The sequence below is a fragment of the Lagopus muta genome, chromosome 16 (genome assembly GCF_023343835.1).
Source record: "Lagopus muta isolate bLagMut1 chromosome 16, bLagMut1 primary, whole genome shotgun sequence".
In the NCBI taxonomy this organism is placed as follows: Eukaryota; Metazoa; Chordata; class Aves; order Galliformes; family Phasianidae; genus Lagopus; species Lagopus muta.
The window spans coordinates 3,944,888-3,963,991 of NC_064448.1; the positions used below are offsets into that span (position 1 = coordinate 3,944,888).

Genomic DNA, 19,104 nt, shown 5'->3' on the forward strand with positions numbered 1-19,104 from the left:
TGAGCTGCACACAGCCCCCTCCTACCCCAGGGACTCAAACTTCCCTACTGGGCACAGCAGCTACGGCCCTAAACCTGGGTCTGTGGCAAGAGGCCAGGGAAGAGCAGAGCACTGCAGGAGGGGAAGGTCTCTTAGAAACAGTCAGACCAGACCAGGGGCCCAAACCTCACAGAAAGAAAAAGGCTGCTGGAGGGGTCAGGACTCCCATCCGTGGCTTGTGCACCAGGTTCCAGCAGCCAAAAATCACGGCCCCCTTACCTCTCCTTCCTTTGAGATGGTTTAATATGAGAGAAAGCAAATGCACAATACAAAATTTAAAAACCGGCCTGTGGTTTGTCCCCTGCCTGCTTTGCACTCACGTAGGAGACAAAGCAAAGGAGAGTGTGGCTGCACGGCCCCGGGGGGCAGCAGGAGGGGTGGATATGTGGTGTACATCAATCCCCACCTGGGCGGCTGCTCCAACACACACAACACGATGCTCTGGCACAACTGTTTCGTCTGTCACTTGCAAAGGGTCTGGAAGGGCCTCAGCCCAGCGGCGCCAGGGTTGGTCCATGGGCAAGGTCACTTCTCTTTCTTGTCACCTTCTATCGTCTCCTCTTTGGAGGCCCTCAGCACCTCCTTGGGGGTAGAGCTCTCCTCATAGCTGGGGACAGAGAAATGAGAGCAGAATGGTTATCAGGGTCAGCCCTTCTCTGGGGATTGGCATGTGTGAGAACCCAGCCCAGAGCCTGGTGCACCCAGGAGCCTGGCACTGTGTGTTTGGGTTTGTACAGTCAGTACAGTGACTGAGGTCAGGGTGGGCTCCTGCCACCGGCCATAGGGAGATGAGCGCTGCCCCACTGCAACCACCCTCAGCCATAGGGGGGAAAGAAGGGGGGGCACAGAGGGGCCAGGCCAGCTCCACAACTGGGCCCTAACGGAGGAAACCTGTGAGCACACCAGGGCAGAGATTTCAGCCTCTTTCCCTTTTCATGATTTCTGCCTCGCAGAGGAGGGGCAGCCAGCCCACAGCAGTAAGGTGACAGCTGCTGCATGGGGAAAGGGCAGAGCTGGAACAAGCCCCTACCTGGCCAGAGCGACAAAGAAAGGGCACCGCGTGCAATTGCTACATGGCACTGGGGCTTTGCTGCCGGCGTCGGCGGGGACAGGGCTGTTTCTGCTGCATGGAATCAGCAAGGCTGGCTGGCGAGCCGGACACGGTGGGGAAGTGGGTAAGTCTTGGTGTGTGCGGCAAGATTTCAGCAGAGGACTCATAGCTGCAGGAGACAGGAAGCAGGAAGGGAAAGGGGGAAGGACAGGACAGAAAGGAGAGGGGGGAGGGGAGGAGAAACAGAAAGAAAAAGCAGAAGAGTTTCTGAGTGAGATAGCTGCAAACCTAGCACCCTGTGCAGGCAGAACAGGATCCCCTCCGTCTGCTGGTACCTCCAGGCTGGCCCAGGGCCATGCTGTGAGGGCTGAGACTCAGGGAAGAAGCAGCTCCTGAAGGCATGCATGAAACCGGACAGCTGGAACCTGTGGGGGTAGGAGCCTGGATGCTGTGCTGGCAACGAGAGCAGCACAGGGGCTGTGTGGGCAGCAGACCCAGTGCCTTGCGTGGGGCTGGAGGAACACAGGAGTCTTCCCACACCTGACATCTAAAGATGCAGAGCAGATGGGAGTGGGAGGCTCAGAAGGTTGAGCCAGCTCTGCTCCACAAGGACCCCTTCCCCAGGGCTGCAGCACAGAGCTACCACTGCCTACCCTGCAGCACAGCCTGCACAGAGCCTGGCTGCCCTCTCCCAGGCACTTCATGCATGGCTGAGACCCCAGGGATTGACTCAGAGGAGCTGGTGCAGCACAAAGGTGCAAGGGAGCCACACCTGGGTGGGGGGGGATTCCTGCAGCACGGGCCTCTGGCCTGCAGGTTAGGAGCCTTGCCACATCCTGCTTTCTCTGACAGCAAATAGAGTGACTTCAGGGGGAGAGCAGGCAGCTTTGCTGCTGGTGCAGCCCATGCTTAGTGCTCTACGTGTCCTTATTCCTCCATAGGCAACTGCTGACCCAGGGGCCAGCCCTGCAGCTCGTCTCTCCCATGTGTTTCCTGGCACAGAGAGGAGGTGCTGCTGCGAGCAGCTGAGTCACCACACACAGGGAGAGCGGCTGCACGATCCCAGGTGCACAGGAAGGACGATCCCAGGACACTCAGTGCCTGCAGCAGCGTCAGAAGTAAACATCAAAGCAGGGGCAGGTGCTGCAGGGCTGTGGAGCCAGCCCAGCTGACAGCCCGGTGGGAACACGCATACCTGCATCTCCCAGGGGAGGGGAAGGAGGCCGGGGGCAGCCCTGTTCCCCACTGTGCAGCTGCTACAGCCCAGGCCCCACTCAGGCACTGTTTTGCCTCTGAGCACGGTGGGGGCTTGTACTGGTCCCCCCCCCCAAGCACAGGAACCCCAGCAGCCCTGGTGGGATGCTCCCTTCCCTTCTTTGCTTCAGGTGTTTTCAGGCAAGCAGCTGTGCTGGGGCCACCACAGCCTCAGGCACACAACAGCCAGCACAGTGGATAAACAGCTCTCTGGCAGCCTGAGGGGGAGGGGGATCTGCTCTGCCTGGAGCAAGGGGACAGCATGCAGGAGACCAAAGCCCACCTGTCTGCAGTCAGTGGGAAGTGGCTGGATAAAAGCATTCAAGAGAAGGAGTGCAGCAAAGCAAAGACCCCTTTTTCTAGATCCCTTTCCCCATTTCTGCAGGCCCAGGGTTGCAAAGCGTCTCCTTTATCCAAGCACAGAGGCTGGGATGTGCTTGAACCAGCCCTGGCTGCACTCGCAGCTGGATCCAATTCCATTCTCCCCCACCCACAGGCCCTGGGACACAATGACCAAGTATCTCTGCACCAGGTGTGCGGTCCCACCCTCCCCTGCCTGCCAGCACATGGGAAGAGCTTGTCACCAGAGCGTAAAGCAACACCAGATGCTGCCTGCCTGTTGGTACGGCACCAAGGCTCCCACACGGCTACGAGGAGGTGGCTGGAGCCAGGGCCAGCGTGTAGAAACACAGACCCACTCCCTCCGCCTACATGCATGCACTCACACACACAGCATGCCCAGATGAACCCGTCCCTCCAGCTGTGCCCAGGCCTGGGAACATCTGCACGCTTCACGCGCTCCAACGCCACAGGCAAAACAGCTCTGTCCCCAGCTGAGGCTCACCTGAACATTTCGGTTACTTCTCCTTTTGCCAAGGCCACGAGAAGCGGGAATCCAATGCACGCAGGGACCAGGTACAGAAGAGCAGGCTGCCAGGAAGGAAAACAATTGTGAAACCAAACCACACATTAACCCAATCCTCAGTAGGAGGGCAGGGAATGCTGGCCTTCTCCCTCTGCACCTGTGGCATCTGTCACAGATTGGTTAAAGCTCCAGAAAGCTGCTTCAAGAGCAGCTCATTTTTTCTTCTAACTTGGCCTCCACGCAGACTGGCAAAAGCACCCACAGCATGCAGCTCCTAGAATCCCCCTTGCTCTGCAGTTCAAGGCAGCTCAGCTGCAAAGAGCCCCCAGAGCACTAATCCAGATGAGTGACGCTGCCTGCTCCAGCAGGGCTCAGTTCCAGGGCTCTGAGCAGGGGGAAAGGCACAGGAAAAGCAAAGCCAAGAGAAGGAATGCATCTACTTTTTCCCTGGCGTGCTGTGGGACACTTGTGGCCAGGCTGGCGTGTCAGACTGCATGCATCTGTGTGAAGCAGCAAAGCAGAGCTTACCTGGGCATGCTTGAAGATGTGCATGATGAATATGGTCAGGCCCAGCCCAAAAATGTAGGCCACAAAGCTGGTGTAGAAATACGTGTGCGTGTTCTTCTTTAAGCTGTAGGGAAGGGAACAGAGCAAAACTTGTCTTGGGCTGGGGCTCTGGGGTGCCAGTGGCTGAAAACGAGCCAGCTCAGCTATGCAGGGCATCTCCTGCCATGCTCTGTCCCTGCTCATGGGCCACCACAGGCACTGCCACCAGCACAGCCCCCAGTCCCATGAATGCAGTGCAGGCCTGGATGGGTTAACACCAATGCACGGCGGTGGGAAAGGGAAGGAGGTGCACAACCCTGCTGCTGGACAGCTGCAGAGCATAGGGGTCAAGGCTGGGACACAGGAGAGGTCCCACAGCTGCTTTCCCCTGGCAGCCCGCTCCAGCACACGGTGTTTTATTATGGGCAGGCTGCAGGAGCTGGGATTCCCAGCAGGTGCAAGCAGGATGTGGGTGGGAACACCTGGAAAGGCTGGCACAGACTGGGAGGGTCTGTGCAACAACAACAGGAATGAGGCCACACCATGGCGGTGGCACGAAGCTGCCCGTTCCCAGCTGCTCCTGAGCTGGAGACATTCAGTGTGGGGTAACTGCTGAAAGCTACACCCTGGTGGCAGGTGCAGCTCCCTGCGTAGGAAGGAGCTGCGTTCCCCAGCATCTGCCCAGAGGCAGTGAGCACTGCCAGGCCTTGACTGGCACCCGTGTGAGCAGCACGTCCCAGCTGCCAGCATCTCAGCTCTTTCCCACGCTGTCTCTGCTTCTCCCCCCCCCCCCCCCCCTTCTCTGCACAGCTCCTGCACTTTGGTGTGTGAGCCAGTGAGGCCCAACAATGCTGCTGGCCTGGCCCCCTCCCAAGGCTTGCCTTTCTGCCCTATGCACAGCAACGCTCACCCCAGCATTCAGGACTTACCCACACCCCAGCCCTGCTCATCTCTGCGTTTCCAAGAGCTTCCTCCTGCACCTCGCTCTTCCTGCTGCTCTTCCACATCCCCACCCCAAGCCCCAGATGAGAGCATAACTGTGCTACCAGCCTGTCCTTTTCTTCTACAACAAACAGCTCACGAGACTGCAAGATTCAACCTGTCAGCTCCCTTCCCGACCACCCACTCACCTGATGTCAAAGCGCAGCAGCAAGGCGATGAAGATCCCTGCAGGGAGAAGGAGAGAGGATGGAGGCCGACAAAAGGCTGAGCAACCCCACTGCCCCCGTGCGGCCATCCCTGGGCTCACAGTGCCCTCTCGTGGCACGAGGCACAGGGACGGCACGGGGACAGGGCTGCACAGTGCCTGGCTGTGGTGGGACACCCACGGGGCTCTGGCACTCGTGCAGCACCCAGCCCAGGTGGGAGGCTGTGGGGCTCTGGCAGAACAGAAGGCAAAGCAAGGTGAGGTGAGGAAGCTGCCTGCTCAGCTCCCCACGGCCAATTCAGAGGCAATCCCGGTCCTGTCCTCCCTCGTGTCCTTACCTGGAATGACAATGTCTCCAAGCCCCAGCATGGCAAAGTTGTCAGCCTCCAGGCCCTTCTCCAGCAGGTCCTGAGGGAAAACCACTACGAGCAGAGAAAGGCAGTGAAGGAGAGAATGGGCTGAGCAGACTCAGCACTGCTGAGCCTGGCAAAAAGTGACAAAGGGACAAAGGCAGGACCTCCAGCCCTACCCCAGGCCTCTGCGGCTCCCCTGCTCCAACCCTGGGCACTGGATGGGAAACTGAAGGATTCAGGACCTGCCCCACTTGCAGGTTTCATCCACAACTCCCAGGACAGAAGCCACTGCCCACCCTGCAACCCCTCAATTCACCCCTCCAGCATTGCTGTTGTTGGGTTTGGGCTAACTGCCACCCCTGGCAGTGCTGGTGAATCCAGCCAGCTAAAGGCTCTGCAGTCCCTCCCCAACACCTGGCTAATGCAAGTGGTTCTAGAAGCCCCTTCCTGCCTTCATCTTGTCTTCCAAACCCAGTGGCTGGGGCAGAGCCATGGGTAGAGCATGAAGCTGCTGCTCCTGCACACAGGGAACAGCTACTCACGTTTTATTGGGGCCTCAAACGATTTGGCAACTGTCACCATCACGTTGGTACCGAAAACCTAAGGGAAAGCAGAGGAGTCGGGGGTGACCATGGCTGCATGGGGGACAGGCATACCATCAGTGGCATGAAGCTACAGGCAGTTTTCCCCACCAGCAGTACCGAGAGGATACAGACAGGCTATCCCAGCTCCTGGGGAGAGGGCACACGGAGGGAAACCATTGGGCCTGCAGCACCAACCAGGCTGCATTCAGCCCCACTGAGCCAATGTGACACAACATGTGAAAGGGTGCAGGGTGTTACTGTGAGTAGGAGCCCTCGGCTCAGGGTCCTGACCACCAGCAGGCTGCCTGCTTCAACAGGGACCAGAGCACTCACCAGACAAGCAACATTTTGCCCTGAGGTCATTCATCACTACTGCACTGTCAGCTTTAAACGTTGGCATTTTTTGGAGAATGGACTGTAAGCACACAGGTCAACCACCCTTATTTCTGTTCCTTTCCAGCTCCCAGCCTCCAGTCTTGGCTACACCAGCAGTAAGCAAATAAAGCACACACTGGCTAATGCTAGAGCTAGTGATTAATGAGAAGTCCTAGAGCAAACACTCCAAGGTCTGTATGCTCTGCACTTTGCCAGGAAGTGACTGACAGGACTCTACAGTGAGACCAGCAAAAAGCACTATATGCAAGTTCTCCTCAGGATTATGCAGGGACACCGTATCATTGGTTGACTGAGCAATTCCTTTTCCTTCTTGAAACCCTCCTTGGATCTCACTGCAATTAAATCCGTGCCAAGATCCAAGTGCCTGATCCCTGCAGAAGGGCACAGCAAAGGGTTCTCCACTTTAGAGAGACTGATCAGGAATGCCAGCCTTGATGGGCAGCAGCAGGAAGCGAAGAACATGGAGCATTGTGTTTTCCAAAACATCCTGAGGATGCTCACACCCCAAGCAGAGCACAAGGCACTGGTAAGGCTAACTGCTCCCAGGCCACTGCACTGGAGGAAGCAGCATGCAGACCAAGAAGCTGCACAGCTGACACCTCTGACACAGGCAGCACTGGCCAAGTACAAAATAAGACACAGTAGCCAGGCTTAAACAGTGAGGGATTACTCAGGCAGCTGTAGCACTGCTGGACAGACCTCAAGGTATGCAAGTTTTAAGGCTTCTGGAAACAGAGTAATTCAGAAAGTGGATGCAGGCAGGAAAAACCGAGGAATACAGACATTACACAGGACTCATGAAAAAGGGATTCAGAATCCCTGCAGAAAGATAAGGAGAACCTCAGAATAAAGACATTGGAGTGCTGTACTGGCTGAGGGAAAATGCCTGGAAGCACTCCAGTATTTAGTTCTCTGTGCAAGAGAACAGAAGGATGCTAAGGAAGCTGCCAGATGACAGAGCTGAAGAACTAATACAAGCAGGATCGGCGTTATCCCAGAGCAGCCTCATCTGTCAGCCAGGCACAGGGCAGCCCTCAGTTATAAATGCAGATCACCAGGACGGGATGTGCTGAACACATGGGCAGCCTACAACAGCCAGGCTCCCAGATGAGATCCCTGCCCACGCTGGGATCTCCAAGTCAAATATTTTTTAAGATACAATTGGTGATCCCCATTCTGTCATCATTTGATTCTGTCATCATCCCCACCACACCCTTTTGGGCTGAGGAGATGGAAATCCTGAGTAAAAGTTCATGTCCAGCCAGCATGCTGCCTCTGAAGAGGCACAAGGCCACGCACATGCCTTCTGCCAATGGCTGCAACTCGCATCTGCCCCAGGGAAAGCTCCTGTTTACCCAGAAGACGTCGTAGATGAAGAGGCCCCCAAGCAAGATGCAGCCAGTGCTGACGTTGTTCAAGTGCAGCAGCTCCACTCCATTGAGGGAAAACGCCAGCCCGAAGAGATTGTTGGCAATCCAGTGCTGAAAACAACAGAAAAGGAGATCTGGGTTCCACGACACATGCAGAGCCATGGTCTTGCACCCCAAACCCCAGTCTTAGCCCAGCACCCCCCAGGGACATTTGAGGCCCACTCACCTTCCTCAGCAGGTACCAGACCCCAACAACACTGCTCAGGGCCAGGCACACGAGATCCTTGGTGTCAAACTCGTAATTCACTATTTCTGCAATAAAACACAGAAGTCATGCTTGAGGCAGCCCTGCCAGCTCTCCTTCCTGTGCAGAGCAGAGAAGGCCAAGTTCACAGCAGGCACCAACACAGACTGCAGTGCTGCAGCCCCAGAAGAGGGGACTCCTGCACATCCACAGTCACCACATCCAACCTGCACGTGAGCATGCAGCCTGCACTGGCAAGACCAGACCTTCTTGTCAGACTCTGCCACATGGACAGCATCTGTGATACTTCTGTCAGCAAGGAAATTGGATTCAGACACTCTCCTATGGTGGATCTGCTCACTCTTCCTGCACCCAGTTAACTCCTGCTGGTATCAGTTGAAGTATTCCTTTACCAGTAAAGCTACAGGGCAGACACTTACCAAATCACAGCCTACCAGTGCAGAGACTTGAGTCAGACCAGTGGAGGCAGCACTGCAGTCAGTACTACATCATCCAGTGAGCTTAAAATGCATGCATTTAACATCAGCTTCCCCTCTGTAACACTGTTTCTGGGGCTTCCCTGCCAGGCACAGGTGATCAACAGGGAGAGTGCCAGCCAGTGTAAGATGAAGCACATGTCTGTGCAGAGCTGGCAGGGCTTACAGTAGGACACACAAGGCACAGCAAGGAGCAAGAAGCAAGTCTCTGAGGCTGTTTTAAAGGGCTGCATGTTGAAACAAGCGAGCAAGAAACAGAAACAGACTGGCAAGCCAGCGTACCTTCCTTGCTCTCCCCGGAGCCCTGGGTGAAGAGGAGCTGGTACTGTTTGTTGGGGAAATTTGCAGGGAAGAATCTGTTCATCATGGGGCTGAAACGAAAGTTGGAGAAAAGGAGAGTTCTAGAGAAACCCCACACGGGGCCCTGCCTGCACCTCTGCAAGACAGCACTGCAGCATGAAGTGTCAGCCTCCCAGCAGGACAAGGAAGTCTCAATTTTTGCCACGTCAGGGATCTAGTGTAATCCCCAGCTTGTCACCAAGCAGGGGAGCTCATCCTCCCCAGAGGTCTGATTTGCCTGCTTGTGGCTGTCCCTAGAAACTCTCTAAGGAAAGAGACACAAAGCATCACGTGCAGGAAGCAAGAACCCATCCTTGGTGTGCACACACTGGAGACAAACAGTCCCCACACACTGTACAGGTCTGCTCACCCAGAACTGACTATGCCACTAGAAGACAGCTCTGCTACCGAGCTGAGAGCAATGATGAAGCCTGAGCAGAACAGCAGAACTGCTCTAGGGAAAGCATCTAGCCCCCAGTGTCCCACAGCTCAGGAAACAGGAAACAGATTTTAGTGCATCTGTTACTCAAACAGCACGAGGTTTCAGCACTTTGCACCAAACGGTACTGCAAGACATCAAGGATGGTGCCACAAGATCCAGCTGCCAGTTTCAACTGTTCCAGAAAAGAGAACAGGGGTGTTGAGGAGCTCTGCCCTCCACAGAGCAGTGAGGACAGTGCCAGGCCAGAGCAGCTCCTTGGGGTGTGATGTTGGTGGGACCCACACTACCAGGAGCTCAAGGCAGGAAGGACTCCTGAGCCTTTGGGATGACCTGGCTCCCCTAGGAAGGGCTCACAGCACACTCAAGACATGCCTCCCCAAAAAGCTGTCCAGATCCACCAAAACAGGCAGCAAGCCAGGACTTGGCTCTGCCTCGAAGCACCAAGGCTCCAGAACATCCAAATCAGCCCAACACCCTGCAGCCTCGTGACTGCACCCTACCTGATGGTGTGGGATAGGGCGAGGATCCCCAGCACAAAGAAATACATAGAAAGCAGAAGATTGATGTACTCTTGAGAGAATATCTGCAAGACAAAACCACAGAGAGGTTACAACTGCATTCTCCCAGCGTGAAGCATAAGAAAGTGCTTAATGTGGTAACTGGCAGCTGCTCCGTTCGTGCCCCAGGGAAACAGGAAGAAGAGTCAAAATAACCCAAATTCTTGCATTGCTAATATAAAATAAATTGGAAAGAGCAAAACAAATGCAACAGGCCTGTGAGTTGTGACACATCTATGAGCCACTCAGTTAAAAAAAAAATAACCCCTGTGCTGCAGAAAGGAGGGCAGAGCCTCCCCACTGCATCCCCACAGCGCAGCAGGAGCAGAGCGAGGCAGCGTGCCACTCCCAGGGCAGCACTGCCTTCCCTGCCCCACTTTAGCAGGGTATTATTAGATCTCCTGCCCTCCAACACACACAATGCCTTTCGTCAGGATCACATCCCTAATTCAGAACGTGCTAAAGCCTATGTGCTCACACAGGAGGAAGAATGCTGGAGCACCAGAGCTTAGAGCAGGATGCAAATACGGAGCGGAAAAACCACATGCAGTGGTTTCCACGGTGTCATGCTACAATGTGTCCTTTCCTGGTGCCCACAGAGGATCCTTGCAAAGGCCAGAACTGTGGATCTGGGGGCTGCTTTATTATCCCACCATCTGCAGAAGGTTGGCGGATGCTCTGCCTTACTGCCACTGGCCTAAAGGAGGAGCTGGTCTGAGCAGGGAACCAGAGGTGCTTGAAGTCAAGGCACCTTTTCCATACGGCCTAAAGCATCTGCTGCTGGGACTGCATCTCTGTGACTCAAGAACTCATTAACTCAGCTTCTTGGATCCGCACATCTAAAGAGGCTTCATCTGGACACACATGGGCTCACTCATGAGCTCATCTTCACCAGCAATTATCCAGGGTCACAGCTGAGACATCTTCAGAAGCACAGCAAGGAACACAACAGACAGCAGCATTTGCAATTCAGAAGTGCTTAGCCCCCTCCAGTTTCGGCTTGTGCACCTCCAGATCACCCAAAGAGCCCAGGGGTGAGCTCAACTCTCAGCAGCTCTGAATTACCCAAAGGCTATGCAGCCTGGGGAGAACTCTTGAGAACAGGCACAGCACGGAGGAGGCAGGCAGTGTGTTCATGGCACATCAACACCATTTGCTCACTTACTTTAAAGAAGAGGTAGAGGCCCAGAAGGGTGCAACTGGCAACAATGGGAAAACGAGCAGCATCTCGGCTGGTAATGGTCTCTGGCATCTCTGAGGAGTTCTAGGGAAGGAAGGAGAGGACACAAATGGATTACCTTGTGGCCTGTGCTCTGGCTTTGTACCTGAGCAGACACTCAGGGCTCCATGGCAGCACTGCCATTGGCTCCCAGTCGTCTGCAGGGTTGCGATTGGATCGCAGGCAAAGCCCAAGATGGAAGAAAGCAGACCTGCCTGCATTTGTCTTTCCAAGGGCTGCCACAATTCACTGCACTTTTCCTCCTGAGAAGGCAGAAACCCTGCCTCCCATACTGACGTTTCTCCTTTTTTGCTCAGAGCAACGCTGTGCACCTCGCTGCTCGCGCCTGGCCGTTCCCACAGCCTCCCCATCTGTGCACACCATATGTTGCTCACCCTCTGAATGCCGTTTCTCTCCAATCACCTTCTCATTGCTCACCTCACTTCTGAGCCACTCCTTGTGTTCAGAAGACCCAGATTCCTCAAACCGCTTCGTTCCCCAAACAGCTGTGCATCAACACAGCCAAACCCCCTCTGAGCCACTTCCCAAAGCAGACCCCCAGCACCGGGCAGGACAATTGCCTGCCCAGCTCTTTTGCCACCACAGGAGGCACAGGGGCTGCACTCTCAGTGCTCAGGGCTGGAATCTCGGGCAGCAAACACCCCAGTCCGTCACTTCCTAAAGCGTACATTGGCAGGAGCCGCTGCGCAAAGCGACCGCGAGAGAACAGCAGTGTGGCCAAGGCACAGCCGCTGCCCAAGGGGACACGGCTCCCCGCGGTGTGCAGGAAGAGAAACCCCCACAACACCACAGCCATTCCCTGCCGCAGACCTGCTGCACGCAGCTCCGGCACTCGGACCGTAAGAACAGCTGACACCATTGAACGGAAGCACGGCGGCAGAAACGGGGGTTCAAAACAACAGCTCGGAGCGGCCCGCGCGCATCCCCCAGCAGCCGGGCTGGGACACGAACCCGGGCCCGCCCGGAGCCAGGTAGTGCGGCGGGGAGCAGCGGGGGTTTCGAAGCGAGGCGGAGCGGGGACGGCCGAGCGCCCAGGGAGCTCCGAGGTCCCGTACAGCCGGAACGGGGCGCTCGGCCGTGCGGGAGCCGCGCTGCCGGGGGCGGGAGGCCCGGGGTACCTTGCTCTTGGCGCAGCTGACGGAGCGCAGAGCCCCGAAGAAGATGGGCAGCAGCGCCATGAGGACGAGGCTGCCGTAAGCCAGGGCGATGCCCTCGGGAGTGGCGGGAGGCCGGGCGCCGGCGGCGGGCACGGCCTGAGGCCCGGCGCTGCCGTTCTGCGCCTCCGCCATGGCGCCTGCTCCCGCCGCGCGCCAGGGACACGTCCCCCCTACCGACCGGAAGTGCGTCACACGGCGCCGCGTCAGCGCCCGGCAACAGGGGGCGCGTTGCTAGGAGACCGAGCGCTGCACCCCCCTACGGCCCGGGCCAAGGCCTGAGCGCGGCGCTGCGCTCGCTTTGCTGCCCACGGGGCCGGGCCCGGCTATTCTGCTGCCTCCTCAAACCCCCCCAAGCCCCGCCTTCCACCGTCCGGCCTGACTCCGAGCCCGGATCCCACCGCTGAAAGCCAAAACCCCCCCCTCTCCTCAGTGAGGAGACGTCGCGCTGTGTCCCCCAGTGCTGTCCCTTGGGAGGGCGCGGGGCGGCACGGCGGGGGCTGCGGTGCAGCGTGGGGTGTGCAGGCAGAGGGTTTGCCTCCTGGGTGGGAGGCTGTGAAAGTGAGCGCTGCGGGCCGAAGGGATGGAGAGGAAGGGGGAATGATTTTGTGCTGCGGGGTCCGGGGGATCCCAGTGCCCTCCCGGCAGGAGGAGCGGATCGCCCTGAGGTTGGCGGGATGGAAGATTTCGATCGGATCCCTTCCAACTCGGGATGCCCGATGGCTGCCGATGCCGTGGCACGAGGTTGGTCCTGCTGATGGATTGCAGTGCTGGGACACTGCGCTGTGTCAGCTCGGACATGTTTACCCCACTGCGAGGATCTGTGCTGACATTCTGCCTGAGAGGGGAACACGGCGGTGGCTGCCTAAGTATGGACAGCATTTTTTGAAGGGAGACAGAGGATGGGATGCAGAACAGAGCCGAGCCCGTACCACGTGTGAACCAGGTCTGGGAGTCCTGAGCTTCTCCTCCAGTGCCGGGCTGGTTGTGTGCTCTGCCCTGCTGCACTGTCCCCTGCACACCCTCAGCCCACCTGTAACTGCGCTCAGCAAAAACCTCTCTTGCAGAATTGCCTTGTCAGTGAAAGCAAACTTCCTGTGCTGCTGGACAAAGGCCAGAGCTCTGATGGAAAACTGGCCAAAATGCGTGTTTTCCTTGTGAATATTCCCTTCCTCTGAGCTGCTGGCATCCTGGCCATGTCACCAAGCCACATCCTCCTCCTCAGTGCCACCCTGTCCTCCTCTCCATGGCTCGGATGTCCCACAGTCCCTGGCGCTGCCCACATTCATCACCACAGCCCTGGTTTGGCAGCTGCTTGATCTGAGGCACAGGCCTGGTAAAAATGGATTTTTCTGCATTCTTTCCATCTAGCAGCAAAGCCCAAAAAGAAGAGTCGAAATTCAGCAGAGGTCAGCAGGAGCTGCCCCTGCCTTTCAGCAGGACGAGATCCTCTGCTGCCAGCAGGGAAATCTCTTCTGTCCTGTTGTGGAAAAGAAGGATTCACCCAGCGTAAACCAGCACTGCACATTGTTACGGGGTGAAATCAGCCTCCTGCACCTGCGGTGTATCCCAGCCTCTGTGATGCCACTGTGGTCCCACCACGTCCCCTCCCCAGGGTCTGGTTTGGGGTTCACAGGTTGCAGTGAGGATCACAGCATCTCCACTGGCTTTGGGAACTGGCCCAGAGCTGAACCATGGGTGGGGAGCAGAGCACAGCAGGGACAAAAAGGCCTGTGTTACATTACTTATTTTTTTTTCCCCAATATTTTTCACTTCTTTTAAAAATAAATCTATTTCAGGACCTGGGGTGATTGATAGTTTCGTATTCCAGGCAGAGGGTGGATGAAAAGCCCTCACAGGAATGCTGATGTGCCTTTCTCTGGGGCTGGTCTCCTGCCTGGACACTGTCCTTATGGTGTCACCAGTTCTCCCACAAAGCAAAGGGACAGGCAGTGTGCAGCATCCCACCCTATGACATGGCGCAGCGAGGACAGCCAGAGTCCAGGTGACCATAACCCAGCCTGAAAGGATGTCTCTGGGTGTCCACTCACCCCCAGATCAGTGCCAACATGCACTGGTGTTTCTCTGGGTCTTGTTTCTCACAGACCTGTGCCCTGTGAGCAGGCTGCCAAACCTTCTGCGTGTTTCTTTTTGCAGGAAAACCTCTGCTTGTGCTCTCAGGGCAGGTTGCAAGCGTGGGGAGAGCCCAGAACGAAGGCCACAGGGTTGCAATCCACCCCTGTCCTTCCAGCACGTGCTGTTAGACCAGCACCCAAAATAGCAGCAGAAATGCTAACACTCTTGCGTATTCTGCTGCTGAGTCTTTTATCAAAAAAACCTTCAAAAGACCTTTACAGCCCTTCTCCAAAGCGGCCAGCGGCTCTGAGGTTCCACTGAGGATCCCCAGCTCCCCGCTGGGTGCCCTTGCTCTGGCACTGGGCCGGGGTCTCAGAGCTATAGTGGGGTCCGTCCAAGGGACTGCTCCCCAGCCAGTGGCCATGGGTCTTTCCTGCAGCTCTGGTTGGGAAAGCAGAGGGACTTCCCAGTGGGGCCTGAGGGCAGGACCTGCTGTGTGGTGCAGGGAAATGGCCGCCCTCCTCCCCTGTGCTTTTCTTGGCTGCTCCTCATGAGAAGATGCGCTGCAGAGTGGTGAGCCGGCCTTAACTCGGCCCTCTCCGAGTGGGGACAGTGGCTGTGCAGGGATGGATGGCGCTGGGATATGGCAATCCCAAGAGCACTTCTTAGTGCTGCCAAGCCCTGGCTATACTGGCCCAGGTGAGACCCCAGCTGGGGGCCACAGGCAGCCTCTGTCCCCCAGCAGCACCTCCTCCCTCTGTCCTTCCCTTTCCCAGTGCCTTGCTGCAGCCCCCCCAGCCTCTCCTCCCACCCTCCAGCACGGCTGCATTTTTCTGGGTTTGAGCTCATTCTTTCCACTCCCCTCGCTGCTGGCTGCCAACTTTCCATCCCGTTTCCCCCCCCCCCTCCCCCCCCTTCCCCGCCTCCCGCCACAGGGAAGCATTGGCCACAGCTGCAGGACAGACTTGCAGCATCATATCCAGCAGCATCAGGAACTGGGGCACAGAGCAGCACCCGGAGCCAAAGCAGCAGCAAGGAGAGAGCAGCAACACTGCAAACATTGACAGGTTCGGGAGTGCCAAGGGATGCAGGAGAGCCCAGCTTTCAACAGAGATGGGAAAACATCCCCTTGGGCCCTTCTTGGCTACACGATGCTGGCTGCTGGTGGCTCCCCATGCTTGGGATGCAGAGCAAATGGAAACTCCTGACCTGTGCAGGGCAGGAGGGCACTGCGGAGCCTCCCTGGCATGGGGCCCAGGCCTGCTGAGCAGGCTCCCCTGCCACATCCCAGCCACTCGCCGGCAGTGCAGCCTAAAAACAACAGACAGAGCCCATGCAGCCCCAGTGTCACCTTCCTGTGTGCTTGGGGTCACTTGCTGCTCGCTGCAGCCTGGCACGTCCTTTCCTGTTGCCGCTGCCCCTTCCCAGGGCACCCAGGGACTGGCTCCTGGCCTAGGCTGGGTCTCCCAAGGGGCTTCCAAATCCTGCACGGAGGCTTTAAATCTGCACCATAGCAACTGGAGTTGGTGCCGAGCCCTTCTCTGAGGACTTGCTGGGAAGAAAGAGGTGCCGAGGGCTTCTGCCATTGCAGGGGATGATGCTGTGACTGCTGGGTAAGGAATTGATGCTTCAGCACAGGGTGGCTAAAGAAACGTGGCCAGAGGCTAAGGCTGCTCCTGCTCTGGGGTGTTCAGGCTGATGAAGCTGAAGCTCATGCAGTCTGGCTGCAGCGGAACCTCTGCCCCAGCCAAGGCACTTGGCTCCCCATGGCAGAGACCAACATGTCCCAGACGTGGTTTATTCTGCAGATCGAGGGGTTTCCCCACTGTACTGGTACAGAGACAGCAGAAAAACCTCAGGCAACACAGGTTCCAGGGAGACATGGCATGAAGCTCTGGCATGGAGGGGCTGGGGGTACCAGATGATGTTGCCAGAGCTCCCCCAGCCCCTCTCCCTGCCAGGCTCCTGTCCTTGAGGTGGGCATTCACTGCTCCCCGCTGCCCTGTGAAGGATAGGAGCCACGAGCAGCACCAGCCTCACTGCTGGCAGCCCTGCAGGGCCGCAGCCTCACCTCCAGCCCCCCAGGAGCTGGGCAGCCACCCTGATACCCACCCCACATGCAGCTGAGGGGACCCAGCCCCATTCATCCCCCCTTCCAGAGGAGAAGCAGCTAGACCTGGAGTACCCTGGGTGTCCCTCAGCAGCTCCACGTCCTCAGAATCGCACCGGCCCCATATGTGCTTAGCTGGCACCACGCTGCTGCTGGCCACGCTGATGGCAAGGGCAGTCCCCAGCCTCCAAGTCCAGTGGGATGGGCTCGTGGCAGCTCTCAGAGCACGGACAGGTCGTGGCACGACTTGGAGCGGGCTTTGAGGGCTACCTTGCTGCTGTTCCTGGTCACCAGCCTGTCGAGGAAGCGCCGGGCCCTCTTGGTGAGGCTCTCCTTGCGCCGGTGGCTGGACGCAGGCTCTTTGCCCTCACGGCGCAGGCGCAGCTGCCGCACCACCCCCTCAAAGAGCTCATCCACGTTGTGCTGCAGGGCTGCCGACGTCTCGATGAACTTGCAGTCAAAAACCACGGCACAGGCACGGCCCTCTGCAAGGGAGGGTAGGGAGGGGTATGGCCCCGCTGGCACCCTCTGTACTGAGGGATGTAGCAGGAGCCATAGCGCGGGACATGGGGACAGACACGGACATGCTCACCTTCGATGGAGACCTCGCGGCAGCGCACCAGGTCGGATTTGTTCCCCACTAGGATGATGGGGATGTCCTCAGCCTGCCGCGCGCGGCGCAGGTGGATACGCAGCTCCGAGGCGCTCTCAAAGCTGCTGCGGTCCGTGATGGAGTAGACGATGACGTAGGCATTGCCCACCTGCAGGCACTGGCTGCGGCGCCAGCTCTCCTCGCCCTGCCAGCACATGGGAAATGTCACATCACTGTGCTGCAAGGGCTGGTGGCATCCCCAGTGGCTCCTGGCTTTGACCAGGCACGGTGCCGGGGATCTGCCTGTGTACCCCAGCAGCACCCGCACTGTGGGCAGCACGTGCACAGCTCCATCAGTAAAACACAGCTCCTGGTTCTGGGGCACATTTCATTTCCCTCCTCTATCAGCAACAAATTAGGGCTCAGCTTGGGGACAGAGCCACTCCCAAAGCTGCTTTTAGCCACACAATGCCAGCATGGTGGGCACAGCATTGTGAGCCACGCAATGCTTCCAGCTGGGCAAAGTGGGATTAAGCAACTGTGGAAAAAAAGGGCTGTTCTCAGGGCAATGCAGTGCTGCAGCACATCTGGACAGCACGGGCATTTGCACAAAATGCAGCCCCAGCCTATAGTGCTGCTGTGCCTATGTGCAGCCTGGGTGCCAGCTCCATCCTTATTCCCAGCGACCCATTGTGACAGTCGTGGAACCCCAGCACAGCCATGGGGGAAGGCAGAACAGGGAGAGGGAGGCGGCGATGCTGCACTGGGATTTCTGGCAGAAAGAAGCCTTCACTGCATGGGGCAGAGGGAGTGCCCCATGCCAAGCTCTTGGGGCCACAGCTCTGCTGAGAGCACGTGCCCTGGCTGCCAGCACTGCCTCACGTGGATTTGCTCCTTTTAGACCCACTCTCAAACCATTAGCTCACATTATGCTCTGTCCTGCAGCCCCTTTGTCCCCTTTTGCAAGGGACATCGACTTGGGCTGAGGGACACCCACACAGCTCCTGCCATGCAAGGCTGCTCCTGCATTGACAGGGCCTTGCTGTGGGAGCCCCATCAGAGAGGCTGAGGACACATACCTCTCAGACTTCAGCACAACAAGCAAAGAATGTTGGAGAGGCTGCCCCAGGCCAGAGGTCTGACCTCAGCATTCATTCCTCGGCAACCCCAGCCCTGCCAGCAGCTGGGGCTCATGCAGCACCCATCCCAGGTTCACAGCCCCATGTACCCTCCGTTCTGGCTCCCAGGTGTCCAACACCAGCAGCGTGGTCTCTTCACCATCCACCAACAGTGTGCGTTCGTAGGCAGCTTCTGCAAGACACCAGGAGAGCTCGGTTGGTGCAGCCGAGACCCACCGGTGCTCCTCTCACCCCAACTGCATTGCTTATGACTTTCTGCATTGCTTATGACCTTGTCCAAGCACGAGGTACGTGCTGCACCTGAACACACCCCGCAACCTCCTACCGGCCCCACAGGGGGTGACACTGCTCAGAAAGCCCCTGCCCCCCACGCAGCACCCACCTCCGTGCTGCTCCAGCAGGTCCCGCTCCTGGATGCCAGCAAAGGCATTGGCCAGGCTGGTCTTGCCCACGCCGGGGTCTCCCAGCAGCACCACGCGATGTTCCCAGGAGCTGGAGGAGGCCGAGGACTCGGAGGACCAACTGCCCCGCGGTGCTGCGGCTCTGGCACCCGGTTCGGACGAGGACTGCCCGAGCTGGGGATGGCCGAGCTCAGCCCGTGGCGCGGCACCCGGTACCCGCGGCAGAGGGGTGCTGGCCCTCCTCCGCAGCGGGCTCTTGTTCCCGGGCTGCGTGTTCAGGGTCATCTGGGGCTCGGCTGGCAGTGGGGCTCGGAGAGGCTGCCCCGATGGGGCGCGGTTGCTTGCAGCCCCGCGGTCGTGCAGCCCCGAGGCCAGGAGCGCGGCCCCACCGGTCCCGTTCCGAGCGGCTGAAACTTTCCCCGGGCCGGGCTGATGTCCGCCGCCCAGCCCCGGAGCTGCGACGCTTTAAAGCCCAGGAGGTGGAGCCCCCCGCCGCTGCCCGTCCCTCCCCCGCCGCTGCCCGATCCTCCCCCCCCGCCTGCCCGCAGCGGTCCCCGCCGCCCGGCTCCGCGCACCCCCGGGGCTCCATCCGGTCCCCGAGGCTCCCGCGGGGCTCCCGGTGCCCCCAGTACCGGGGCCCGGCAAGATTCTCCCCCCGGGCTCTTCCGCCCCCAGGGCTTCCCGGGAGCCCGCTCCAGTCCCGTCCCG

The 19,104-nt window shown here is 58.2% G+C and overlaps 2 protein-coding genes across 6 annotated transcripts; both read right to left on the reverse strand.

Moving 5' to 3' along the window:
* Positions 1-264: 264 nt before the first annotated feature.
* Positions 265-12,261, reverse strand: HM13 (histocompatibility minor 13). 5 transcript variants are annotated; one of them, XM_048962558.1, is made up of 14 exons: positions 12,043-12,261; positions 10,850-10,948; positions 9,628-9,710; positions 8,629-8,717; positions 7,832-7,917; positions 7,591-7,716; positions 5,798-5,855; positions 5,241-5,324; positions 4,886-4,922; positions 3,738-3,840; positions 3,189-3,274; positions 1,426-1,515; positions 1,070-1,259; positions 265-646 (listed from the first exon to the last, which is right to left on the reverse strand). In XM_048962558.1, exons 1-13 carry the CDS (start codon positions 12,211-12,213, stop codon positions 1,109-1,111), a joined length of 1,263 nt encoding a protein of 420 aa, XP_048818515.1. In that variant the 5' UTR covers positions 12,214-12,261; the 3' UTR covers positions 265-646; positions 1,070-1,108. The 5 variants fall into 5 exon arrangements, with proteins under 5 accessions (XP_048818515.1, XP_048818518.1, XP_048818517.1 ...); XM_048962561.1 differs by lacking the exon at positions 1,426-1,515; XM_048962560.1 differs by lacking the exon at positions 1,070-1,259.
* A 3,202-nt stretch (positions 12,262-15,463) lies between these two features.
* Positions 15,464-18,860, reverse strand: REM1 (RRAD and GEM like GTPase 1). The gene is made up of 4 exons (XM_048962572.1): positions 18,378-18,860; positions 18,085-18,167; positions 16,857-17,061; positions 15,464-16,749 (listed from the first exon to the last, which is right to left on the reverse strand). The coding sequence occupies exons 1-4, from the start codon at positions 18,679-18,681 to the stop codon at positions 16,484-16,486; spliced, it is 858 nt and encodes a 285-aa protein (XP_048818529.1). The 5' UTR covers positions 18,682-18,860; the 3' UTR covers positions 15,464-16,483.
* Positions 18,861-19,104: the final 244 nt, after the last annotated feature.